We start from the raw sequence: 26,574 nt of genomic DNA, 5'->3' as shown, positions 1-26,574 counted from the left end.
CATCATACACTGAGTCACCCATCCCGTCTGCGCTTTCCCCCAGCTCAGACAAGAGCTCATGATTCTCATGAACATATCCCAATCCCACACAACTTGTCAAGTTAAAACAGCTTTTTCATCAGTGGGTCAGGTGCTATTTGACTTTTGTCTGACTCACAATAGGGTTTATTGTGATTTAGGTAAATATATAGCCAAAGATGATCCTGCATCATGTTCTTGCGTCACACAAAACAATAAAAAACAAGTAACTTGAGTACAAAGTGTCATTTAATTAACGACTTCAAAAAATCGGAACACAAGAGTACAATGCATGCAGGGTATGAATTATCCTTTCAAACAATATTTCTCATTCACAATACAGACCAATCTTACAGCTACTTCTGTAATTGCCTGTTTACACAAGTCCAGATAGACATTTCCCTGAATGCAACCTAACTGTATGGTTTTGAACATTGTACGGCACTGTATGTGCACTCATTCTTGATCCCACTAGGTTTCCAAACTGTCAACTACAGGTCCAAGATTCCATGTGATATTGTATTTGAAATTCCAAAGATTCCACAATTTATCTGATGGCAACATATGGCCAAATAAAACTGTATTGTTCACTCCAAAATGCAGGAATAGGGACTCAAGGTTTTCAAGGCAATATCATATTTTACAGTATGCTGTTCTCTTTTTTTGTATCTTTCTTTTTGGGACAATAGCCGATTATAAATTAAATGTTATATATTTTTTAAAAGGAGTGTTTATGACTTCTTACTGAATTGGACATTAGGAATGTGTTGCCACCATCTAAAACAGCAGATTAAAAATATATAAAAAAAGAAAAGTTGCAACAAAACTGGCTCTAGTTAGATTATGCTGCTATGCTTTACCAAGAAGAAAGAAAATAAAGAGTTGTAATAAAATAAAAACATTTCTTAATCCAGGCAATTTTTGAAAAAACATTTTCTTCTTAACCACATTAACTGAGCTTTTTCTACACAAATTTGTTTTTTTAAGAGTTAAAATGAATTACAGATATTTGCAATGTACAGTAAACTGAATTCATAGGAAACACATCTATCCTACAAAACAGGGGAAAATAAAAAATAAAATACTAGTACGGACCCTCTCAAAAAAGGGTGAAAACGGATACAAAAGAAAGCACTGACAAACAAGAGGCAGAACGCCATTTCATCCTGGGACAGAGATGGCCCAGTTCATGGTCTCACTTTTTCCCCCTTCCAGACTTGCGGACAGACTTGGTCTTTGCCGCCCCTCTTTTGGCTGCGGGTTTCTTGACTTCTTCCTCCTCCTCCTCTTCTTCCTGCTCCTCCTCCTCCTCCTCCTCCTCTTCTGGCTCCTTTACTGGAGCAGCGCGTTTCCGGCCTCCCCTGCGGGGCAGCGTTTTGACAACGGGTGTTTTGGGTTTTTTAGCAGGCGCTGCCTTTTTGACGGGTGTCGCCTTCTTGACGGGTGTCGCCTTCTTGACGGGTGTCGCCTTTTTAGCGGGTGGTGTAGACACCTCCTTGGAAGCGGCGGCTTTCTTAGCAGACACGGCAGATTTCTTTACCGGTGACGCAGCAGCTTTCTTTGCTGGGGATGGGGTGGGTTTCTTTGCCACAGCAGCTTTCTTTGCTGGGGATGCAGTGGGTTTCTTCTTGGATACCGCTGCGGTTTTCTTTGCTGCTGCCTTGGGTTTCTTGACAGGAGTTATCTTGCCCTTAGCTTTTGACTTACCGCCGCTTCGGGAATTCTTGGCTGGTGGAGGTTTGCGTACCTTGGGTGGACCCCTTTTCACCGCTCTCCTAAGAATCAGATTTAAATGGCAAATGGTCACTACATTTATAATGTTTGCACTACAGCTGCCCTGCCCTTTTAAACAGTGCCCTGAAGAATGGTTATTGGCAACAGGTGCTAGGGATCTATCCCAGTATGTATAAGATAAACAAGACAGAGCATTAGGTACATGCAGGTACAAAAACAGTGACAGACACCCATAGGCTATATAATAGTGTATTTATGAGAATATCCAGTGCAGATTCAACTGGTACTCTAGAACTCACCGCTTTGCGGGGGGAGGTTCATCATCATCTGTATCCTCGTCGTACTCGTCCTCTTCGCTCTCTTCCTCATCAGAAGAATCAACGGCTTGCCTTCGTGTGACCTCTCTTTTCTTCGGTGGTCCAATGTCCATGTCAGGGAACAAGATGGCTGGGCTATGGGAAAATAACAGTAAGGTACATTAGCAGTCCATCAGGGCAATTCTACAAATGCCTTCTAAATTCTGACAGTTTTCTGTAAAAATATTTCTATGTCAGTGGTTAACCAACATTTTCATGTCCAGGGACCACCCCCCTCCCCCCAGAAGCAAAGATTTGAGATAAAAACAGTCGCTCTGAAAGAATACATATATATATATATATATATATAAATATTGTGCATTATATGAGGGATAACTGATGACAAGCCATGCGGCTATTGAAAAATAATCCCAGAAGCCAAGGCCAATTACCTGTGATTTGCCTCTGTACTGACCACAAAGCTAACATGCTTTATATCGGCATTTCCAATACATCTTTTATTATTATTATTTTTATTATTATAATTGTTTAATTATTATTGTAATTTCTTTATATATTCAAGTTATTTGTCATGTCTGCACCATGCAGTTTCCAATGCCTTAAAACCAAAATAGATTTTTACTGTATGTTCCAATGTTCAGTGTAAAAACGTTAATCGCAATTATTTGTATGACAATTAATCGTCAAGTAAAATGTAATGATCTGGACATCTAGATACAACTACCGGTAGTTAATTTAAGCCTACCTGGGGTAGAAGGGGAATGAGAGTCGGTAGGTTCCACTGAACCCTTTCCCCGTGATCTGCTCCATCCAGCCCTTCACTTTACACTTCGTCAAGGTCTTCCTCAGAGTTCTGACTGAAAAAGAAGAAGAAAAAAAAGATTAGTAGCCGCTCACGCTGGACCTAGAGTGTATCATTGTTTTGGGGGCGGAAGTTGCAGGATTTTGGCAGAAGTACCACTCAAGGAAATTACGTTGACGCTTTACAAATCAGTTTACATTCTCCGTGAATGAAACAAGTGTTTGGTCGAAAACATATCGTATCCGGGGGAAATACATCTGATAGATGTTCCAGCCCGACACTTGCGCCGATTTTTTTTTAGGTTATGACCAGGCTTTTCTCTTCGCAGAGGAGTAAGGCTGGGACCGAGGCTAGTAGGCGCTGGGTTGCGGTTAATGTGTCAAGACATGAGACAGACAGCCAGGGATGGTTGTTCCATAGAGAACAAACACAGCTCTAAATGTTCAAACAGAGCCATGTCAAACAAACTTAGTTTAAGACTGAAAAGCCTGCCCTAAAGAATGAAAAGCGTATTGGCAACAGGTGCCAGGAATCCATCTCAGTGTACTTAAGATAAACACAAGACAGAGCATTAGGTACACATAAACACTGCAAATTACCCGTTATTATAAACAGTAAGAAACAGTCAAAGGCTTGGTAATACATTTCTGGTTATTTATACAAATATTAAATGCAGTGAGTGCAGATTTAAGTTAGCAAATAACAAGGATTTGTAAATCTGGGAGGTTACAACTGGAACCTTTCCTTAAAAAAAAAAAAATCTACGGGAACCCCAATCTACACTGTAAATGTCAGTGTTAATTTAACCCATTCTGACCGGGCACCCATTTTGGTGTCAGCATCATGTTATGCTTTAGCTATTTTTGAAAAATCGAAGAGCGACTGACATTTTTAGAATCTGATCTCGGGTCAGAATAGGTTCATCAGACCAGTGTGTGTCCGGCGGAAACCTCGTATGAATCTGATCTCAGGTCAGAATGGGTTAACAAATGTGTACAAATGGACCCATATTTGGACCCTTTGGTAGTCTCTGCTCCAGACGTTGAGAACCAGTGCCATATAACATTATACTATTTGTATCGTGTATCAATCCACAAGGTTGGTGTTGACCAATGAAACCTCAGCAGAGGAGCACCTGGTTGAGGTCAACCTCAGAAGACCAGTTTGGTTTAATTATTTTAACTAGTCCTTACCCGTTCTGATATATTTTAACTTGTATAATAGATTTGTGTGTGTGTGTGTGTGGTTTTTTATGAATAAAAACAGCAGTATAACATTAAAGTATTCTTCCAAATGCATGGTAGGGAAACGTTTTCATGGCAAGAGCAAGGACCGCAGCATTTACACTTATTAGCCCACAGAGGCCCATTTGAAAAGTATCAAGGACCCCCAGTTTGACATGCAGCTATATATGGACAGTCGCACAGATCCAATTTGCAGGTGGATTTGCGTCCAAAACGGTCTCAATTGTGAGCTTTGGCTTGAGAGAACTCATGGCTTTTGCAACCTGTGATGTTGTGAGCTTGTAGATTAGCTGTTTTCACCAGAGCGTGCGCTGTAGCCACTTCACGCTGTGTGTGTGTGGCTTATGTTCAAGACAGTTATATCTCGTGTTGTGTTTATAGCTAACTGAAAAGTGAAAACGGCCACGCGATGACGCACGCGCACACATACGAACGTGCGCACTCACAGCTTAAGTAGTTTACACACACACATGCTCACAGCGAAAGTAGTCTGCACACACACACACACACAACCTCCGTTGGCTGGGGGCGGTGTGAAAAAGGGTATAGGTGCGTGGAAGAATGCGCTAGGGTCCTTGAGGCTGTTCTTCGTGGCATGTTGTTTGTTGTATGTAGTAATTGTGTCGATGCGTAAGGGGGTTGGAAATATCCCGATCGCTCGGCCGCTGTCTATTGCGAGCAAAATTGACAGCGGGCGAAACAACTGAAGTTAGGCGGAAAACTCGCGAGCAAAATTGACAGCAGGCGAAACAACTGAAGTTACGCGGAAAACTGTGTCCCAGTATTAATCAGTGACCGTCCCAAAATGCAATTCACTGGTGACACGTGATTTCTGGGGAGAGGAGTTTTGCCGCCCTGTGGCTGCGGGGGGTACTGCACCCGGGTGCGTTTTTAATTCACTAATAAATTAATTAATAATCATTAATGTGTCAAATCGAAAAAAGGGCTCCGTCACGCCCTCCATATTCATATGGTCAATGCCTGTGTGAAAAGTGGGAGCGATTGGTGCAGGCAATGAGGAGATAATGAGGAGATAAAATGCGGTCGGACACACACACACTCACAGTCACACACACTCAGACATTCGGTGAATTATAGTTTGATATTTTAATTAATTGTTGACGAGGCTTCCATACTCACTTTCTATTATGTTTACATTTACATTCTCCAGGCATTTATATTCTGGTCTTGCCTCGGAAGTAGTAGGGTTTGGGATCCTCTTGGATTTTAAGAACTCCGGTTCCTTAACTTTAATGATTCCTAGGGGGTTCCAAATGGCCCCTTACATGTCTGTAACTCTTGAGTTATAATGGTCCTTGAAATCAAAAGGTTTGAGTACCATCATTATTATAATAGAGGGTATGCGCACTATTTTTATTTGTATATCAAAGGATTGTTGTAACATTTTGTATTTGTACATTACATATGATATAACCACGAGTGTCAACAACAGAGTGTGGAGGGGTGTTGTCCAGGTGTTTTCTTTTTTTTGACTGCTAGGTGTGTTTTGTTTGTTTGTTTTTTCTTCTTCTCTTTTGTGTAAGTCATGTGGATTTTGTATGCTTTATTTAAAATCATTAAAATAAATAAAATATATAGAGGGTATGCGCGTGACATCATCATCCAACCCGGAAGTTATGCAGGAATGCCTACTGAGTGGCAAAAAACTACTTTCTGGCCCTGACAGCCCATAAATCCAAACAGAAAAAGTCCTATCTGATTGCATTAAACAATGTTAAACTCACTTTGCCCATTGCTTTGCCACTCGATGTGCCATTCACTTTAAGCATGCGCATACCCTCTATTGTACAGCAGATGTGAAGTTCACATATAGGCTCCGACAGTTCTATGAAGCGGTTCCAAATGTGATGGAACAGATTACGGTTTCTCAATGTTGGATCCGGTTACGGATCCCCACCCTAGGAGAATGAATGGGGTCTTACCCAAGCGGGAGACGTTGGCATCCTTGTTGCTGTCAGTGAGGAATCTTTTGAGTATTGTGGTGCTGCAGGTTTTGGGTTCATTCATAGCGGTGATGGCTGCTGCGATGGCATCCTCCAAGCCTTTACCTTTCAGCAGTGGCTTGTCACCAGAACGCTTCAGCTACAGAGATAAAGAACCCAAACTTCATCATGGCATGCAGAAACATTTCACACAGCTATAATTGTTCAGCTGCAGGTTGGCTGTGTGAGCCATGCATTATACATGTTGTTTGGCTGTTGATAATGTTGAAAACCCCAAAAAGAAAAAAAACATACTGTAAGGCCCAACACGACTCAAACCATAAGAAGTTGAAATTGTTCCATGTGGTTAATGGTTATGTGACCAGTGCAGCCCTAAGATTAATCTTCACGGTTTGAGTTGGCTTGGATACAAAAAAAGAAAATACTATAACTTGATTGTAAATGAATGGTTGCCAACTTGCCATACATCACATCTGTCCATAATGCCACCCAGATAGTGGACACTATTAGTACAATAGTTCTGTTACAGGAGGGTACTTTACCTGGAAGGTACCAGTGGCTCCTTTCCCTGTGAGGCGCTCCAACTGGCCTTTCTCCACAGCCCTCGCCAAGGCCGTCTTGAGCAGGTCTGGTCTGAGGATAAACCAGAGACGGGGTCAACAACCTTGGCTAATAAATAACTGCACTCTCTTCAACCCAACTGCCTCCAAGAGAACAAGAATGTATGACGTGGAACTGTAGGGGCTGAGCCATCTAGAAGAGGGTCTGCGACTCTGTGATCCAGGTCTAATCTTGCATTAAACTGTGAATATCTTGTATGATTTAAAATCTATAGTGGAAGTCAGCAAGTTTGGATTAGGCTGAAACATTGCTCAAATATGGGCAATGACTGAGTACTGATTTAGACACACAGGGGTTGACACTAACGTTTGGACAAGTGGAGCTTTCTTTCAGGTTGGCCGATGGGCAAGTGTGTTTGAGTGGGGAAGCAACAGTCTTTAGTTTGCTATAAACACAACACAATATTATAGCGGTATGAACACTTGGAACATGCATGCGCGCGCACACACAGAGCCGGAGAAAACGGCTCTCATCTACAAGCTCACAGTGTTGAAGACATTGACATGCAATGGTCCCACACAGCGGACTCCTGCTGCTGGCTCTGCACTATGCTGTCAGTGCAGGAATGGACAGCAAACATGTTAATTCCGCTTTAAATGGATAGAACGCACCCGTTATACAGTCAATATTTCTTTACCATCAGGGCGACTACGGTACAAAGTATCAATGTTGCAGGCTAAAGCTTCAAAATAATTTGTCCCCACAACTACAGGACTTCTGAACAAACAGGCCTCATCTCAGTTCTGTGCATAAAATGTGTAATGTGATATCTCTTGAACTATGACTGGTAGCCTATTCTATTGTCCTCTCTGTAAGAGAGGAACTGTGTAGTATTGTCAATGTATTGTGTGACAGCATGGATATTTCTGTGCTGTGATTCTTTGCGTCCTCTGTCCTGATGGCTGCTTGTTGCAGAATGAATAACAAATAAAGCATCCATCTATCAGTTTAGATTTCTTGAAGTAATTATTTTTGAAATAATTCAATTGCCAAGCCAATGTTTGGGACATATTACCTTTTGGGTTGACTATGCTGCCTGTATTAAAATCGGCATGACTCCCGAGTCCTGACTTAGCAGTCCTTGAGCGGCCTCTATAGGCCATTTTGGGGTTTATCATTGTTTTCACAATGCTGTTCAGAATAGTTACACAATAAATAGTAAATAAATACTTCTATAACTACAAATACCTACAGCTTGTAGGTATTTATAGGTCGCCTCTGCACCAGTGTAGCCACATACTTTTTGTTAATGTTGAGATGAGGGAAATGCTGCTCCACATATTTCTTTATTAAGACGAAGGAGGCCTCTTTGGGCTCGCAGAGCCTGGTGATCATCAGGGGAAGAGCGTCTCCCAAGGTGTCACTCTTCACGCTGACCGTTACCACACCTTTCTGCAACACAAGACAGGGAACATGTCATTTAAACAGTTCCAGTCTAGGGAATACAAAAACTGCAAAACATAATGACTGCATTGAATATGTTCTCAAAACGTTTAATTTCAAAGGACCCCCATTGCTCTAAGAGTGTGCAAATGGAACGGGTCCATTTGTAGTTACAGGTACCAGTAAATGCTTCAAGGAACCCCCACTTTTGGGAACCACTGGACACTAATTTCGTTAATTGAAAGTGGCTCCATTTCCCCCTCAGAGAAATGGCTACCAGTTCAAGCTGTTCAACGCAATTTATTGACCCAAACATTAATCAGCTCTTGTCTTCAGTGCAGCCTACTGATCATTCCCACCAAGTTCCATTCAAGCCATTTGATTTTGACAGACGGAAAACATATTAGTACCATCAATATACAGTAATAAAATCATACTCAATATTTAAGTAACGTACCTTATTAGTTGTAGTCGTTGTGTCAGGTAGCTTCTTCCCAATGACAAAACTGCCTGAAAGGCCTTTTCCCTTGAGCTGTGACAAATGAGCAGAGGGAGGGGAAGCAGACTTGTGATAAATGGCAAACAAAGTGACATGCTTATAGGTTTCCAATGCATTGTTCCTCCATACTGAACTGATCCCAAGAATAATTTCGAGTACATTGTCCTGTCCATTTACCTGTTTAATGGTGCCTTTCTCCAAGTGTTTCTTCAGGGATTTCTTGAGGAGGAATTTTTTCCTGTCCAACTCCAGACCTGGGTAGTTCTTCACAATGTACTTCATGAGAGACTGCATAGAAATCCCGGACCTTTCTTCAGAGGACTGTGTAAAAACAGACATTGGTTACGTCTCTCTACCTGGAAGCAGTGATTTGGATATATTGACTAACCTTTAGGGCCTAAATGTGACAATATGAAATTCACAATGAAAGCCTAAAGTTTAGGCTTTCATTGTGAATTTCACATTGTCCATTGTAGGTTACGTCTAGACTGTTGGTATTATTAGCATTGACTATTATTCACACACAAGACGGCCATGTTGCTCTTATCCGGGAGTATCAAGTACGAGCTAAATTGTACAAATATGGTGAATGGGACCGTAAACAGGCCAGGACAAATGCAGTAATCCACTGCATGTTTATGCATACCTTAACAGCCTCAATGAGGATGGTATCCACTTTAGGCTGAGAACCAGCAAAATTTGAAACTGGGAACTTTTTGCTTGCAGTAATTGAGGCCCATGCCGGAATGGTCTTCTTCTTCTTGTGTTTGGATTTCCGCAGCTTTCCGTCCTTCAACCTGTCACCATAACGAGGCAAGTGGGAGAAGTAAATAACGGGGGTTGCTCTGTTTGAAGCGATATTTCACTGTGATTATCACACCTTTTATCTACGTCGCATCCTCACCTTATCAGGAGGACATAGCAGTGTGTTGTACACTGTCCAGCTTCGCAGTCCTTGCATTTTTCAATAGGTCCCTTTGTCACCGCAGGCAAAGCCAAACTGAAATTTCAAAACATCCGTCTTTAGCAGTTTGGTCTCAGACTCATTCCCACCCCTAAGCTACGGATTGTTTTGATAGGCTGTGCGGCTGTTATCAAGTGCTTGGCTGCTTGCTCATATTTAGTCTCATCAAGTCAGATTTGAATAAATCAAGCTCTGCATTATGGTTTTGGAGGAGAAGAGAAAAACAAAATTATTGGAGGATATCGCCAATGTCATTTCCACCATTAATACATTATGAAACATACAAAACAATATCAAGTGACTTCTTTAATGCAGTAAACTAGAGGAATACAAATATATTTAGCCATTATAAAGTATTGTTTTTTGTATGTTTTCTGTGACCACATTTTGACTATGATGGATTGCTTTGGTGGAACCAAAGGTGTAAACACCACCAGTCCTAACAATTTAGAGCTTGTATAAAAGATACTTATCCTCAAGTATCTTTTGAACAGAACGTGTACATGAAAATGAATACATGAAATGTAATAACATGAAGCGTATTTCCACATGTGAATGTGGAATATTGTGATTTAAAATGTAAATCAATCTGATTTTAAATTGTATGGTAGATGGTACTATATTGGACACAGCCAGTATTAAAGGTATAATTTCCAGGCCAAGCAATAAACCACAATGTCTGCCAGTGAGTTGCCCTTCTCCAAATCTTGTGGACACAGAGATGGGTACATTTACTTGATAAATGGAGAAGACAAAATAGGATATACTGTATGCATGTGACAGCTCTGTGGGAACTGCAGCACAGGCCTTTTTGGCCTTACCTCAAACACCCCCCCCCCCCCCCCCCCCGCCCAAGTATGAAACCAAAATGGTCACCACGTGAATAAATTGTTATATCCACTGGAGGCAAGGATAAAACAGATAAAAGTGCTTTCCCAAGTGAAATATCGCAATTTTCATTGGTAGAGGACAGGTTATGTGGCTTCATCAAACTCACTCTTCCCCCTCAGCGTCATCTCCTTTCTTCTCTGCAGCTGCTTCATCAGCTTCCTCTCCGTTCTCTTTTGGTTCTGGGTCACTGGCCTCCTCCTCAGCATCTCCTGTGTCCTCCTTGGCTGCTGGAGATGAGGGAGCAGCGTCCTCCTCCTCCTCCTCAGCTGCATCAGGCTCTGTGTACAAGTGTATTAGGAGAGGAGCGCAACATGATTTGGTGGTCTATGGCAAATTCTGCCATAAAAATAAATTCACTTTTATTTTCAATTGTGTATCTCAGGGTTCCCCAATTAATTTTCCTCAAGGGCCATATTTTGACTAGCGTACCAGGCTGGGGGCCGAGTCTGCACGCGCGAGGTCGAGGTCTTGCCCTGAAAATTCATTTTCAGGGCAAGACCCCATTTGACATGCATAGGCTACTGCCCCCTATTTAATGCCATTTATATCTGGGACCCTTTTGGGAAAACTTTTTTTTTTTTTGGAAATTCTTTCATGGGCCACAAGGGGGCGCTCTGTGGGCCGCAAATGGCCCGCGGGCCGCCTATTGGGGAACCCTGGTGTATCTTGTGTGTGTACACTTCCCTCTAAAAAGGTAAAAACATGCCATTTTGATATTGTGATTTGTTACCATTAAACAGCAAGCAATATGGGGACATGTTAAAACACATTGACTATTAATTTGTTAATTATTCCACAACTGCCTGTGATTTTCAGTGAACAATATATGTAAACAAAGGCTGTGTGGAGGATTTCACGAACGTATTTCCTTTCACCCGGAAAATACATTTTGTAACTGCGGTCATCTTTTTTAGTTACGGGCCGTTGAATAAAGCTCGCTTTGAACAAAACGCAATCGGGGGAAATAATCCAATACAAATGCATTTTTCAAAATTTGATAGCGTGGAGGCTGACGGCAAGCAAAAATTTCACTTCCGGTTCATTTCCTGTTTTTTTTTTTATTATCTCTGAACCATTCATATGTTGGCGGAGAGCGCAATCTATCATAAACCACTGGAAAGACCATAGGACGTCTATAGAAGTTTTGGCAGTGAAGCGTTGGATTTGATAGGATGTCCATAGACGTGCTTGGCCGTCAATGTGTTTATCCAAACATTGCGTGCCGATGTCTGGACTAATAATCCTCAACAGTGGCCATCAATTGTACGTTCGGGAACATTTTATATAAGGGTTCATTTAGCAGGTGACCACTTGCGAGAAATTCATGGCCCATTTGGAAACCCGAAAAACTATATTATATTTTGGTCTACATTTTTCACAATATGGTGGTTGTTGCAGTTCTTTTGATTTTCAACATAGTTGATAGTTTTGCACTAGGACAGAATGTCCTAAATGTAATACTTGTATACAGTATGTTCCGTCTTGCTTGATCCTACGAAGAAATGGTGGGTTTAGCTACGCCCCGAAATACCTATAATGTGTGACTGAAACTGAAAGACTTGAACACGTTATTGAAAAACCAAGGCCATCACATCCAGAGTCGCCGATCACATCATATTGCCGATTTAGTCAACATGTCCGAGTCATTGTATCGGAGGATTTGTCAGAGTACAGGTAGCAGCCTGTCACTTTTATGGAGATCGAAAGGGTATAGCGTTTGTTTATCATTATGTCAGAGTCATAGTGATGATGAAAATGCATTTTTGTCCGGTCATTTGTGTTTTGGCTTGTTTTTCCTTCTACTTTCAATGCCCAAAGGAAGAAGCTCCGTTTCAGAGCGCAATGTACACCTCCGGAACGGTAGGGCGGCACTAAAGCGCAGTTGAAAGCATCACACAGGGAAATGAGGAAGTAGAAGGAAAAACAAGGCAAAACACAGAAATGACTGGACAAAAATGCTTTTTATTGAAGAATGCAGCAGTGCTAATCGTAAACGTTGTACGAGCAAAAAAAACACCCGTGGGACAAATTGTGCGTACTTTATATTTGAAATCGGAATGTTTATAATACGTTTGGACTGTAAATGTAGCGATTGTGTAAAACAGGCTGCAGTTGCGCCATGACCGAGCGTGAACCATGGCTAGGCTTTACCGTGCTTCAAGCGCCCCCTACTGGCAAATCTAAAAACTGTCCAAAGTACAATTTGGAACACCCAAGTACAAATACAAAATGGCTGACACCTCAAGTGAAGTGCACTAGAGGAGTCAGCAATTTGGAATACTTGCATACAGAACTATTGAGTATTTTTGGCTAAAAAAAAATTAAGGTGATGTGAATGTAAGTGTACTTTATAGCGGAGGATGGGTAAAGTGGATTCATTCATTGTGTTGAGGGGTTAACGTGGATGCACAAACACTGAAGCTCACCTTCTTCTGCTGCAGTAGAGGGGGCCGACTCCTTGGGTGGAGTTCCCGCTGCACGACGGATAGGCATCACACTAGTGACCTAAACGGATGTGTGGACATGCCTTAACGTTAGGGTTTGTTGTTTGTTCGCTCGGCGTCCAAAGGACATGCTACTATAAGATGTGGCCTGACAACACCTCCCAACCTGAGGGATACGGGCATCTTTCGCAAGCCCGAGCCAAATATAGTGTTATTCATCATGGGCATGGAGGCGGCCTCTTTGCATTTCCACCGAAATGGGTGCAAGAAAATGTCCCTGTGCCACCCGAATAAACGTGTGGTAATGTAGCCGTGCAGGCCACCATTAAAATGCAACGCGGGCCCATACGTAATAGAAAATAAGTGTTATTTATATTTAGGAAGAAATGCAAGTCTCAACGAATTAAATTTTCGCCATTTTGTAATGTTAGATCAGTTCATACATACAGTAATGGCGTCGCGCACGGAGCTCATCAAATTCATTGTTGCATTGATTTAAAGAAAAAATACACTTTGCAGACGATTATTTTTCCATTAAGCGAATGCAACAAAATACAAGTTTATAAAGTTATGCACAACTTACCGTCGCAATGTCGAGGATAACTATTAGATATAATTCTGCAGGGTCCTTTATTTAGAATTGTCTATTTACGTGCCCCTCCCCCTGTGTTGAATGTGCACGTAGCGGCGTGGCGGCGTCGTCCAATGGAGAGTTCAGATTAATCTAGACTTCCTCCCGCGACGGTGTCGCTCGACGAAAATGGCAGACCTACAAGCTCACAATGCGTCACGTCCGCCAAGTATTGTAGGCTTGTAGATTTGCTATTGACGGCGCGACCATCCCATAGACCGGAGGGACGATCGCGCCGCCATTGGCAAGTGGTCGTTGAGACCAATATGATGAACATTGACCGCAGTTGAGTGCGATATCAAACTTTTCAGAGACTATTTACACCATAATAACCCTCTATTATAGACCAAAGCTACACGTACAGTGACGGAAATTGTTTTGGCGATCGTTATAACTGAGAAACATGTATTCTACAGCCATTTATTTGGCAACTATCCAAGTTTAAAGTCTGCCATTACATACCTGTTCGGAGCTCATGGTGGAGTACTGGAGTTGCGAGTGACTGAGACGACTAGTAGAGAGAGTCTTTGTTGTGCGGGCCCTAGAGGATGATTCATCACACTGCAAGCACTTTTGAATTTCAAACAAAACGTGTAAACCAATGAGATGATCTGCATTCAAGCCTCGTCATCATGAAACCCAAACTCCGGCAGCTTACAATTTAATTTGATTAAAATAACAAAGGTCTGGTAGGCAGCCAGTTGTACCCGTTTCCAACATTACCATAAAGTGGTAATTTGCAAACCTTTTCAGCAATGTGACAAGATCACACCTACAATGGTTACCTTTGAGGCTTGAGCAACTTATCTCTCCAGGGCGTTGCATTGCATTTAGTGTGGAAAAACCCATATTTATACTAAGGGAAAAACAAGTGATTTAAAAAGTACATCTAAAAATAAAAGCCAACACTTGTTTAAACGTAGAAAAAAATGTAGGCTAAATTTCTGTCTTTCCTAAAATTGTCTTTAATGACTATCTTTTTAAATGTATTTTGGGAGCGCTTGGATATCACTCAACAGTCCTGCATACCAGATAGCCTACCACCTGTTTTGAATTTGCACATAATGCAGGAGGCAGCAAGAGGTTGCTTTAAAGAAAACGAGTGCTTCCAAACTCCAATACAAAAATAAGTCTACAGTGTATTTTTATGGAACAAACACTTTGCAGATAGAACACAATTCAAGCTTTTCGCACAGCTGCAATGTTGGTGAGTTTGACGTTGTATAAATGTTAAATTAAGGCTGCAATATGGGACCTCCTAACAAACCAGCAGAATAATAATTACTATTTATAAAACACACAGGTTACAAAGTGCTTCACATGAAGTTTAATTTCTTCACTTATAGCCTAAAATGGAAGAAAAATAAAAAAATATAAAGTGCAGAGAACTAAAATATTTATAGAATCAATAAGCAATGTTAAGGAAAAAGCTGGAAAGGTTTTTTTGATCAAATAAACCACTGATTTAGCTGGTCCGAGATCCTCAGGCATTCCAGAGACAAAGAGCACTGATGGCTCATTAACGGGTTAATAACACAAAATGTAATTAGGGGCCAGGCCATAAGAGCCTTCAGTAAAATCGTAAAAATTGAAAAAATAATCCATAAACAGGGAGGTAGAGATGTGAATTGGAAGTAAAGTAGTAAACCATTCTCCCAGTTTGTTAAAAAGCCTAGTCAACAGCAGTGGGTCAAAGTGTTGGCACTTGGCAGTGACACTTTCAAAATTATTTCAGTGTCACCTGTGACCAAGGCAAGGTTGCCTCATTTGCACAACAACCAGAATGGCTTTGTGGAAAATAACACTACCCCCCACATACCGTCTCCTACTTTGACAACAGGCGACAACCAATTAATTCACCATTTTAATCTATAGCCAGCCAAAAATATTCACACACCAAGCAGACTGCCCTCACAATGCTCAATACCATGGTTTTCACCAGCGGCTTGGTGTTTGTTGGTGGAGCTTGAAGTCGGGCTGGATTTGAACGCTTTAAAAAGGAGAGGTTATAATTAACTACATTGGAAGGCTGTCAAGGTGCAGATACAGGCCGGTAGTGTTTTGTCTCAATTCTATTTTCAGGCCATGTGATTCCTAGGTTAGGGTTAAAACGATTATCATCACAGTAATTCCATCAGTCACCGTGTTCCCAGTACAATATTTGGTTTGTGGAGGAGGGGATTCCACCACCGATGGGGATTCATTACCATGTTACTATAAATTGCTATATTCAAGAATACATCATGTATATTACCTGCCATTTTGTGACAGGCCAGTCACAGAATTCAGTGGTTCTCAACCTTTTCAGGGACCCCCCCTGCGGGTCCTGACCCACAGATCGAAACCACTGCATTAGGTCACCAATTATTGTGAGACAGCACAAGTCAGTAGCAAAGTTTGTATTTTTGTTGCCAAACAGAAACACTCTGCATCATTAACCAATTTTAACAGTGGTGAACTGTAGCAGATCTCCATTCCACTTTTAATGTAGCCTAGAGATTTTGTGAACCAGAAAAGGAAACCTTTTAACCCAATGCATTTGATCTATATGAAGTCTCCATGAGGGAATCCCTAAACCCATGAGTTAAAAAAAACTACATGAAATATGTGTGATCATGTGATCAACCATCATGTCCTTAAAATAATCATGGAGAGTTTTTTTTAAATACCTTTTTTGTCTTTAATGTATTTACAAGCATTTAATCTGCTCTGTAGGGTTGAAGTATTACAAGCACTTCCATGTTTAGCAACTCATTTTGCTTCTTAAACTTGCATTTTGCTCATCTCGATTGAACGTTACCTATTTTTGTTCATTGGTGTTCATCTGAGAGTTCTTGGTGTGGATCATTTGCATTGCTAGTCGAATGCATCCGTCTAACCTCTTGAGAGGCTGTATGTACATATAACATGGAGCAAGCCAAAGCAGAGCGAACACTTTGGTGATAACCTGTAACTTCAAACGTCATACAAGGACAACGTTTATAAAGTTCCTGTGCGCCCCAGTCTCTGCTTCCCCTTCATCCCAAAATAGCTTTTTTTCCCTCCTTACCCTGTTTTCAACCAAACATTTTGGAATTCAGGGTGGCTATTTTATTTCACAATTATTTTGTTATTATAATTAATAATATTGTTATTTCTATTGTTGTCAACGTTCTTCTCATTGTGAGCATCTGCAAATGTTAAATAAACTTCCATATTTGCAGTCCTTTAAAAAAATAATAAATTAAAGAGTCCGGAACCTATGTATCTTTAAAGTCTCTTCTTAAAAAGTAACAAAAGAAAAAGTAAGTTAAAATTTAAAACAAAAATATTTTCTATGTATAATACAGGTATATCTTTTTTTGTTTAGTGCTTCCGCCATTGGAATCCAAACTCAAAATGGCGGCGTGTTTTCAGAACCGTACCGCAGAAAAAAAAAGATTTCCAGCCGTAAACGTGTCGTCCTGCCCCGCTCGCGCACATTTTGAAAGTTTGTTTTGTTCTGCTGCGATGATGCAGTTCTTTCATGTAGCAACAGCTGGCCTTGTGTCCCGGAATTGGGGGTGTGGGGCACCGTCGCCACGATCTCCCTCGTCAATTATCCTCCGATTCCTCCTCAGCCTCCCTCAGCCAGGTGAAGAACGCTGTGACAGACTTGAGAGCCACACCCTTGCCCTGCTGCTCGGCAGGGTCTTTGCTCGTCTCCCACTTGTAGAACGCGTCCTCAGAGATGACATCCTCGTCATACAGACAGTCAAAGAACATCCGAAGGAGGTCTGGGCAGACAAAGAAAGAGGTAGAATGCATGTGAAAACAGGCTTTGCATGTAGCTTTTAATGGCATCATTTCATAACATGCGACATAACATGTCTGCCCCGAAGCCACATGTTAATGGGAGGAGTTGAAATGTGTGTAGAATGATATCGAGAGCATGGTACGGAGACAGACTTGGGGCTAATAAATAAAATATTAAAAAAAAGGTATACAACAGTTTGTTCCGTTCAAAGTAATTTGATAATTTAAATTGACCAACATTGGTTAAATTATTAGGAACATCTGAATTCAGTTAATGATTAATAATGATTAATTTGTTTTCCTATGACCTCGGTGTGATCCAATTGAAGTACAATCCAAGGAAAACATGACATGCAGTGCGTACTATTGACTGTGGAGGGCAGCAATACACCTAAAAATTCTGCTATTATACACAGGCTGCAACTGTATAATAAATGTTGCCTGTTTGTTTCCCTTCATATTGTTCACTGTCTGTCACTATGCTGAAATGTTTGAGGAGACATGTGACTTTTTATGTACCTGTAGCCCTGTAAGTAGTAGTAGTAAGTAGCCTTGCCAAGCCATGAGGCCCATAGGGCAGGAGCCTATCTCCTGTTTCTGTAGCGTGAGGCAGCTTGAAGTACACCCCCTGGACATGACGCTAGTATGTCGCAGGGACTTACCCCCAATCCAACCCTTGATGCTGAGTGTCAAGCAGGGAGGCAATGGGGCCCATTTTTACAGTCTTTGGTATGACCCGGCCGGGAATTGAACCCCGACCTCCCAGTCTCAGGGCGGACACTCTAACCATAAGGCCACTGAGTTGGTACCTGTAGCCCTGTACACAGGCTGTAACAATAAATAAAGATTCTAAAGAGAGATGTCATTTCAATGTCACAGTAACCATAATCCATTGTACGCACACACACAATCCTCCCCCTCAACAAAAGCCTGTTTAAAGATCAAAGGACCTATGGCAAGCATATAACACACTGAAAACTCGACACCAAATTTAAGCAGACTTCAAAATTTAATTTATTTTCCATTTCTAATTCTGACAAATAGTTTGACTCTCTACTTTTAAAACGTTTCAGCCATGACAATGTGACACAGGCATAGGTACGGTACATCATCAAGCCTAGTAGTAGGGATGCATGATATTGAAATTAAACTAGAAAATACTGTTCCTGAAGAAACAGTGTGGGCTCGAGTATCTCTCTACTCGATGATGTATAGACCCACATGGTGTCACAGCCACCCTCCCTCTGTCTGTCTGTCTGTCTGTCTTCCTATTGGTTGACCCACATGACACCCAGGGAATAAATTACGATAATAGTGGACTCGCTACTCAAGCTCACAATAATAACTCGGGCAAGATTGCAGCACAATCACGGCACTATTGACATTAATATAAAAGGTTAAACATGAATACTGTACTATAATATTACAATCCTGGTCTCTAAACTGCCTCCCCCTGGCCAGCCGGGGCGCCTGATGGAGGGGAAAGGAACTGGTTGGAATAACGTGTTCCTTCCACGCGCTACGTCCAACCAGGGAAACTCCGCCCTGTCAGGTGTAAAGGAGCAACTTTGACACTCAGGCATGAAGGAAGCATGAGTTCAAGTCCGTTGCTCTCCCCTTGTCCCCCATATATGGGGACTGGGTGTGTAGAGCCCAGGATCACATTAGATAATTGACACAGGGGTGAAAAATGGGTTACAAAGAAATCGTGGGATAAAAATAAATAAATAATAATATTATATCTTATCTTCATATAATTGGGCATCATTAATGCTCATAAGATTTTCATTTTCAGTCTACTCATTCTGTGTCAGAGGAGGGCTGTGGACAGTTCAGAGACGTGCGTACCAGCGAAATCATCGGTAGGCAGGTTTGGACATTTTAAACAAAATGTCTAACTAGCCCCTCCTATGCCCAGCTTTCCGGGTTTGTGTGAACACAAACATTGGCTTGTGATTGGCTGATCACCCCATAGCGATGATTTGAGTGTGATTTGTTTCGTGTGATTCAAGATACCGATAGGGTTGCGTAAAGACCCGCCCCTGCCTGCCTCCGATTGGCCTACCGAACATTCCCTGCTGTGGCACACGGAACTGCTTCGCCTCTAGTCATGTGTCACATTCGCGAGCATCGGTGTCACAGTACCAGTAAATGGTGACGGCGACATTCCCTACTTGCAGGACTCTGGAGGACGAGGATTTAATCTTTCCATATCAGGTTTCAACTCGAGTCGGCTCTAGTGAACTTCGCAACTATTCAACACGGCAGTGTCTCTTGTGGCTCAAGTTCGCTAGAGACAGTGATGTCATCCCATTCATACACCGATGGCGGAGGAAACCATCCAAGGCACCAACCTGCACATCGGGATCAATTAGGAGTTCAGAGTCTTTCTGAAGGACACTTCGACACCAACTCTGGGAGAGCAGAGGATTTAACTGGGAATCTCATGGTTCCCATCCGGCTGCTCTACCAGCCACTCTACCCATGAGCTACTTCCGCCCCATGTCATGACGACAACATATCCTTTCAAATTAATTGTCAAATAAACAAATCGTAATTTCTCTAGGTCGTCCTCAGACAAGCCCTCCATGGTCGCTTCCAGTCATCCCGGTTCTCCATACATCTGGCCAGTTTGTTGGTGCTTTGCGCTCCTGCATCTTTCTTGAGTACATCCACTGCTTCCTTTAGTAACTTCCATTGAAAAATTGTTGTAAAGACTGCTGAACACACTGTCTGCTGTGTAGAGCCTGTCTGTCTGGGGTTGCTATGGTGCTCACTAGTGTTGCAAATTGCGGCTATGCTCAGACAAGCCAGTGAATCCAGAGAGAACCAAGCAGCAGTGAATGAATGAGCACCAGGCGTTATAGTGGAGGAGGTAATTAAGCAATATTAGGGTGTACTTTACCGTCATTAATGGCACGCCTGCATTGCTGCAAGAACGAGCCAATAGGCGAGTTCCGTATGTTTAATGCAATATATGGTGACATCACGTATGTTATATACGTAGATAGGCAACCACACTTGCAATTCTCCAGGATTGCATCTTTCTAGTTTAGTCTCTAAATGTCTTTCTGTGTCTTTTCTTGGCTCTCAGTTCCGAGTCTTCTTTAGCCTGAGCAGACTTTAGTATCTATAAGTAAGGTGATACTAAAGTCTGGTCAAAAGTAATAACATTTTCTCTACACAATTTCGCAACACTTACTAGCGGAAAAAAGGTTGGTTTCTCTTGTCTGCAACGTATAAAGCCAACAGCAATGAAAAGATGAAGGAACTAGAAAAAGTGCCCCTCGGGGCACAGGTCTCCACCAGGGCAGGTCAGGTTGTAGTGGCGCTGTAATAAGCCAATGTGAAAAGGGTGCCATTTCTTCTTACGCCTTGGATGGCAAATGGACGATTTGAGGCATTTTGAAATGCCCCATGCCTTCGGGCTAGTGGAGACAACCAGCATGTTTGCGTTTTTCCTTCTCAATATTGGTTTACCACCTTAACTGCTGCACCAAACAGGTACTGCAAGTCACAAATATAAATTTGTACATAACACTATAACTGTTACCATTAGCATTTCTGGCTAGAGATGTAGTGGCTGAGCTTTTGACATGGTATATAGACATAGGTAATTCCTTGAATACAGTAAGTTTGGTTTATTGAGAAAACAGCAGATTTCTTCATGTTTTGTTGCTGCATTGCGGTTGGCTTTATACAATGACACGAAAAGTCAACCTAGAAAAGGTGTAGGGAAGAGACTATTAATTTATGGGACGGGGCCCACTGGTTGGCTGTGAGGGAATTGCAAGTGGTTTTGCAAGAGGTCGCACTTGTAAAAGAGATTTCTGATCTCAATGAGACTTTTTAGTCAAATGAAGGTAAAAAAAGTATTGGAAAAATACTTTTGTTTTCCTAAAACTTGTGATACAGATGAATAGCATTTTAAAGTATACTATGTTAGTTTCATTGATCGAAGCCAGAACACAATTAACCCATTCTGACCTGAGATCAGATTCATACGAGGTTTCCACGGGACACACGCTGGTCTGATGAACCCATTCTGACCTGAGATCAGATTTAAAAAAATTCAGTCGTTCTTCGATTTTTTTCAAAAATAGCAGACCTACAAGCTCGTATCGCGCCACTCGGTGGCGCGATATGAGCTTGTAGATCTGCTATTTTTCAATAGCTAAAGCACGACATGATGCCAACACCAAAATGGGTGCCCGGTCAGAATGGGTTAAAATGTTAAAATAAACCTGCTCTGAAAATGCACAGCTGCCATGTTAAGTTGTCAGACGGGTGGTCAACCTAACTGATAGTTATCCGAAAACCTTTTCCACTGTCCCAACAGGAGTTCAGAATGACCTTGACGACCATTTGACACAAAACACTTGACTCTATGCAAAACACGTGGCACAGTGGCACAGCGGCACTCACTTGGAGGCTGATCCAAGGTGACGATCAAAGCCTGAAGTGCATAAAGTGCTTGCAGCTGTCGCTCAGTGTCTGAGTTAAGGTACTTGAGTAAAACGGGCAATCTTCTCTGGATGATGGCCGTGTCAACCCGACAGGTGCTGTTCTCATCTGCAAGGGGAAACAAAAAGATGAGGGAAGGGGGGGTATGCCTGGTGAGCTGCTCTGCATTCGAGCCTGACGGTGTTTCAAATGATGCAATAAACACAGCCAATCTGGTATAATACTAGTCTCTCTTTCCCCTCCGGGTGGAGTCTTCACCTTTCACTGCTGCCTTACAGACGGCCGTCATCAAAGCCCTCAGGAATGGAGATGAGCTCATCTGAGATTCATCTAGATTGGCCTGTGGGAGTGAAGAGGACATGGGAGAGGACGAAACATAATGTCAATTTCACATTCAAGGGAGGAGCTGTTACCACCCATAACTACTCTATATACTTCGTTGTCCAGGGTCTCCCGGTGGTCTATACTTTTTTTCTCCGCTCTAAATCTCTTTGCCGTTGTGAGCATGTTGTAGATCTGCAATTTATAACGTTTGCCCATTATGACATGCCCAGAATGAGGACACTGGGGTTCATATTAGGGATGCAAGATAACATTTTTGAATTAGTTTGATTATCGATGAGTGTTCTCATCGATCTCAATTCCATGGATTTTTTTGAGCGGTGCTAGACGCTCAATGTCTGGCCCCCCCCGTGACGTGGCATTCAAGTCAATGGCAATATGTATGTCTGCCCCACACTTGTGTGAAGTGAGTGGTGCCCTTTATCATTCATTCATGACCCCTTTCAAAATAAAGCCCGTTAGGATTACTTTTGTCCCAAAGCCCTAGCCCAAATACTTGATATCATGATGGAGATGATTTTTCTTTGCAAACTATTTTCCCTGTACACACAAGATTATCAAGAAAACAACTACCATTTCAATATATATTAATTACTTTCCCTTATCGTTCATTAACCCATTCTGACCGGGCACCCATTTTGGTGTTAGCATCATGTTATGCTTTAGCTATTTAAAAATAGCAGATCTACAAGCTCGTATCGCGCCACCGAGTGGCGCGATACGAGCTTGTAGGTCTGCTATTTTTGAAAAAAATCGAAGAACGACTGACATTTTTAGAATCTGATCTCAGGTCAGAATAGGTTCATCAGACCAGTGTGTGTCCGGCGGAAACCTCGTATGAATCTGATCTCAGGTCAGAATGGGTTAAAATAATCCATCATCCAGCCGTACCTCTACCCAGTCAAAGATCTGCTCGTCGGTGGCCATGTCCTCAAGCAGGAGTCTCTCCAGCTGTTTGCTCATCTCCTCAGGAGACAGGATTCGTTTAGACAGAGCCTTCTCAGGACTGGAGCACTCCGACAGAGTGAACTGAAGCTTCTGTCAGGACAAACAAGAGAGGATGGAGGGGGTGGACATCATTATTCAATTTAAAAGTTATTTAAAAGTTATTTAATCATAATTGTTGTTGTTAACATCACTTGTCTACAAAGGGGTAGATGTAGGCAGATGTACAAAAGAGAACACTTAAGGAGAATTCCATGCTAAGAAGGCTTTCTTACCTTTATTTGTAGTTGTTACGTCCCCACCAAAGAAGTCCAGGTGTTTATTTTGTGCAAAAGTGCATTATTGTCTATTTCCCCTTATATAAGCTCTCAGTGAGTGTTGGGTTTTTGTGCAAATTCAGTTATTTCCATTGCAATAAGTAGTAAAGTGTGCCACTTGGGATACTATTTACATTATGAAGAGAGGATATATATAACATTTTTGAGTGATGGAAATTAGCACAACACCCCAATGCCCCATTCAATTCAATTCAATTCATTGAGGGCTTATATTAGGGGAAATAGCCAATAATGCGCTTTTGCACAAAACACCTGGACCTCTTAGGTGGGGACGTAACAACTACAAATTAAGGTAAGAAAGCCTTCTAGCATGGAATTATCCTTTAAAACACCAGAGGCTACTGATTTGGTTGTTCCAGAATGACGATGCACAACCCAGCAAAGTTTGCCACTTCAAATCAATAATTCTAAAATACAGCACAGTCTGATCACAGTACCTGTTGTGAGATGAATTCATGGACGTCTTCTCCCTCTGGTAGGAAGTCACTCCAGCTGAGGCCAGATTCCCTCCACAAAACACCTACTTTCCTATGGCTCTGTGGAGCGGAGAATGAGGGCCATATCAGAAACGGTAGGCCTAAAACAGCTTAGCTGACAGCAGTCAAGCTACATTTATAAACAGGCTTTAGACAACAATGACGATTAATACACCCAAGTTTGTCAGAAAATGCTCTAAAGGCTTTTGGCTAATTTAACGACCAGTTTGGCACATGAGAAACTAACGTATGTAATTAGGAAGAAACCTGCTGTATTCTATAAGATATGGGAGAATTTCTTGGACTTCATTAAGCGAGGTGATATTGAAGAGGCTTTGTATGTATAGTGGTTAATTGGAGTAGTCAGCTGTAGGGTAGGGGTAGGGAACTGTGATGGGACATTGTGCATTTGTTTGTTTAACTGTATGTAATGTGTTTTCTTTTGTTTTTTTGTTAATTTGCTTTGTATTTATGGACATTTCCTGATGTTTCTTTGAAGATTTTGTTTAGTATTGTGCTGCCATGTGGTTGTGGGGGGAAATATATATGTGAATAATTGCTTTGAAAATACTATGTCGTAAAGAAAAATCAATAAACATATGTTTAAAAAAAAAGAAAAGAAAATGCTCTGAAGATTACAAGGAAAAATAGGATACAGGGATCTCGTCTAGGACTACAACTATCTATTATCTTGTTAGCAAATTATTCCATTGCTAACTTTTTTCGAATAATCGGTCGCATCAGCGATACGACGTATGTGTGAGGGAGACATGTGTGAGCGCCGCGGACAGAACTCTAGATGTGAAGACCGTGTCGCAGTCCGACGTGTCGCAGTTCTAGTTTGATTAAATTATCGATTTTTCTTTTTCACAGAGCCAGTACTTTGATTAACTGTTGCACCCTAAATCTGGTCAATCTTTGGATGACACAAACACGCACAACCACAGAAATAACAATGCTTACATGAATATGAGAGTAACAGGACTCTTTTATTCTTAAACGATGTTAGCACAGCATATGTACTCTCTCCACATGCTTCATAATGAGCACCTGCACATACAAATGGCTGAACACAGTAAAAAAAAAAAATCAGTGGGATTCAAAAGTTTTCCTTACCATTTGTTTGCATAGTATGTGCAGTATTTCAGAAAATAAGATCCCAGCTCTTCCCACAGGAAGCAAAGGTTTGCTTAATTCGCTGTGAACAAACGACAGGTGTAGATGAGAGTCCAGGAGGGTTGCTAAAACAAACAGATCAGATTCTAAAAATGTCTTCTACATCCTGACAGTTTTCTGAAAAAGCTATGTTTCGGTCAGTGGTTCTTCGATTTTTCAAAAATAGCAGACCTACAAGCTCGTAGCGCGCCACTCGGTGGCGCGCTATGAGCTTGTAGATCTGCTATTTTTCAATAGCTAAAGCATAACATGTGCCAACGCCAAAAGGCGTTCCCGCCAAAATGGGTTAAGAAGGGGTGACAATGAAATTGAGGTTACTGGGTATTCTGTTCAAAACCCGTCAGAAGAATTAACCGTGCGTTCCATCCAAGTAAGACGCACCAATTATGTATTCTTAACCCCCACTGCTGTACAGAAAGATGGTCATTCCAGTACCTAAAGAGCTCTCTCATAGAGAAGCCCCCTTCCTTCAGCACTGGGCTGAGCAGCTCGGCCAGGTACAGCCAGATATGGGGAATGTCGATGGCCATGTCGTCTGCTAGCTCCAGGGTGTCCGCAAACCTGGAGGAAAACACATGCAGGTGCACACACACAAATTTTACTATCAATTATTGAATACCATTATAAAAAATGTAATTGCTATTGCGATGCTCATATATTTATATAGCATTTGGACAACTGCCTTGTGAGTATTAATAAACAAACAGCATATACATATTACATAGTGTGTATGTAAAGACAAAATCTCTGTTTATAACTATTTTTTTTTTTATTCACAACTGATGCCAGGTGCTCGTACAATTTGAAGTGACTTTTAATCAGAGCAAGTTCATTTTACAGACCTGCGTCTTTCTGTCATACAGGTTGTCCGACTAGGCAACTACGCATTGACTAGGGAATCTCAGGCAGTGACTTATTTCAGGATTTACTTTTCACTACAATTCCTTTATTTCGTATTGAGCCACGAGACCATTGAGGTCGTCTCATTTTGGCAGCCAATCGATATGAAGCACTGTAACAAAAGGAGCACCGCTAAAGTAAACAACAAAAAGCTACTCTTCACCGTTGTTTCATGTGCCCTCCCTTAAAAGACACCAGAAATCAATATGGGTTGACTCATTACTATTTCCCGGCTGTGGAAGAACCAGTCCTTCTTGAAAATCAAGAAGGTTCGATGTTGTAATTCCTTTGAAGTTATATTTACATACGGATTGTGTGGCCCTGCTTTTTCCCTAATGGGACTTATCGAGGGTTGCTACTGGGACGTAAGTCGGGACTTGATCACCCCGGCTGGGTCACCTGAGTGAGGGGTATGATATTGGGAGACCCGAAACCCTGATGACCTTGGGATACATCACTGAGGATACGTCCCAGGTGCATCCATTTATGTATGTATTTTGTTATAATTATATTATACATACTGTACATAATTTAGTTTGAGTTAATTAAAAATATAGGTTTGTTTTACTCAAACATTGCAGATGTAAACAAACATTTCACAGCATAAGGAAACAAACAAAATGTAGTGGTTGGTTTAGATGTAGTTG

General features: G+C 41.6%; 2 protein-coding genes across 6 annotated transcripts in view; both read right to left on the bottom strand.

Moving 5' to 3' along the window:
• Positions 1 to 249: 249 nt before the first annotated feature.
• Positions 250 to 14,029, bottom strand: hp1bp3 (heterochromatin protein 1, binding protein 3). Of its 5 annotated transcripts, none has more exons than XM_083770472.1 (13): positions 13,975 to 14,029; positions 12,864 to 12,942; positions 10,544 to 10,715; positions 9,487 to 9,582; positions 9,229 to 9,379; positions 8,760 to 8,903; positions 8,541 to 8,615; positions 7,941 to 8,092; positions 6,622 to 6,712; positions 6,059 to 6,218; positions 2,815 to 2,926; positions 2,052 to 2,204; positions 250 to 1,793 (listed from the first exon to the last, which is right to left on the bottom strand). In XM_083770472.1, the coding sequence occupies exons 1-13, from the start codon at positions 13,987 to 13,989 to the stop codon at positions 1,214 to 1,216; spliced, it is 1,980 nt and encodes a 659-aa protein (XP_083626598.1). In that variant the 5' UTR covers positions 13,990 to 14,029; the 3' UTR covers positions 250 to 1,213. The 5 variants fall into 5 exon arrangements, with proteins under 5 accessions (XP_083626598.1, XP_083626599.1, XP_083626600.1 ...); XM_083770473.1 differs by having other exon boundaries at positions 10,544 to 10,717; positions 12,869 to 12,942; positions 13,975 to 14,004; XM_083770474.1 differs by lacking the exon at positions 13,975 to 14,029 and adding an exon at positions 13,465 to 13,582.
• Positions 14,030 to 15,860: 1,831 nt separating this feature from the next.
• Positions 15,861 to 26,574, bottom strand: part of LOC310862475 (eukaryotic translation initiation factor 4 gamma 3-like) — a 90,877-nt gene continuing 80,163 nt past the window's right edge. The window contains 7 exon segments of the mRNA XM_083770406.1: positions 15,861 to 17,267; positions 21,712 to 21,858; positions 22,009 to 22,090; positions 22,984 to 23,130; positions 23,813 to 23,911; positions 24,968 to 25,049; positions 25,463 to 25,588. Of these exon segments, the coding sequence (XP_083626532.1) occupies positions 17,086 to 17,267; positions 21,712 to 21,858; positions 22,009 to 22,090; positions 22,984 to 23,130; positions 23,813 to 23,911; positions 24,968 to 25,049; positions 25,463 to 25,588 (865 nt within the window). The 3' untranslated portion in view covers positions 15,861 to 17,085.

Source organism: Protomyctophum parallelum (genome assembly GCF_964188405.1).
Source record: "Protomyctophum parallelum genome assembly, chromosome: 8".
NCBI lineage: Eukaryota > Metazoa > Chordata > Actinopteri > Myctophiformes > Myctophidae > Protomyctophum > Protomyctophum parallelum.
Note: the sequence above shows the minus strand (reverse complement) of the source record. Positions and strands in the feature narration are given on the sequence as shown.

What these genes read in the sequence shown, in the direction of transcription:
- hp1bp3 (XM_083770472.1), bottom strand. An exon ending in GATGACGCTGAGGGGGAAGA is followed by an intron (nt 9,583 to 10,543) that starts GTGAGTTTGATG and finishes TTGAAATTTCAG; the next exon opens with TTTGGCTTTGCCTGCGGTGA. An exon ending in AGAAAGGCACCATTAAACAG is followed by an intron (nt 8,616 to 8,759) that starts GTAAATGGACAG and finishes CATTTGTCACAG; the next exon opens with CTCAAGGGAAAAGGCCTTTC.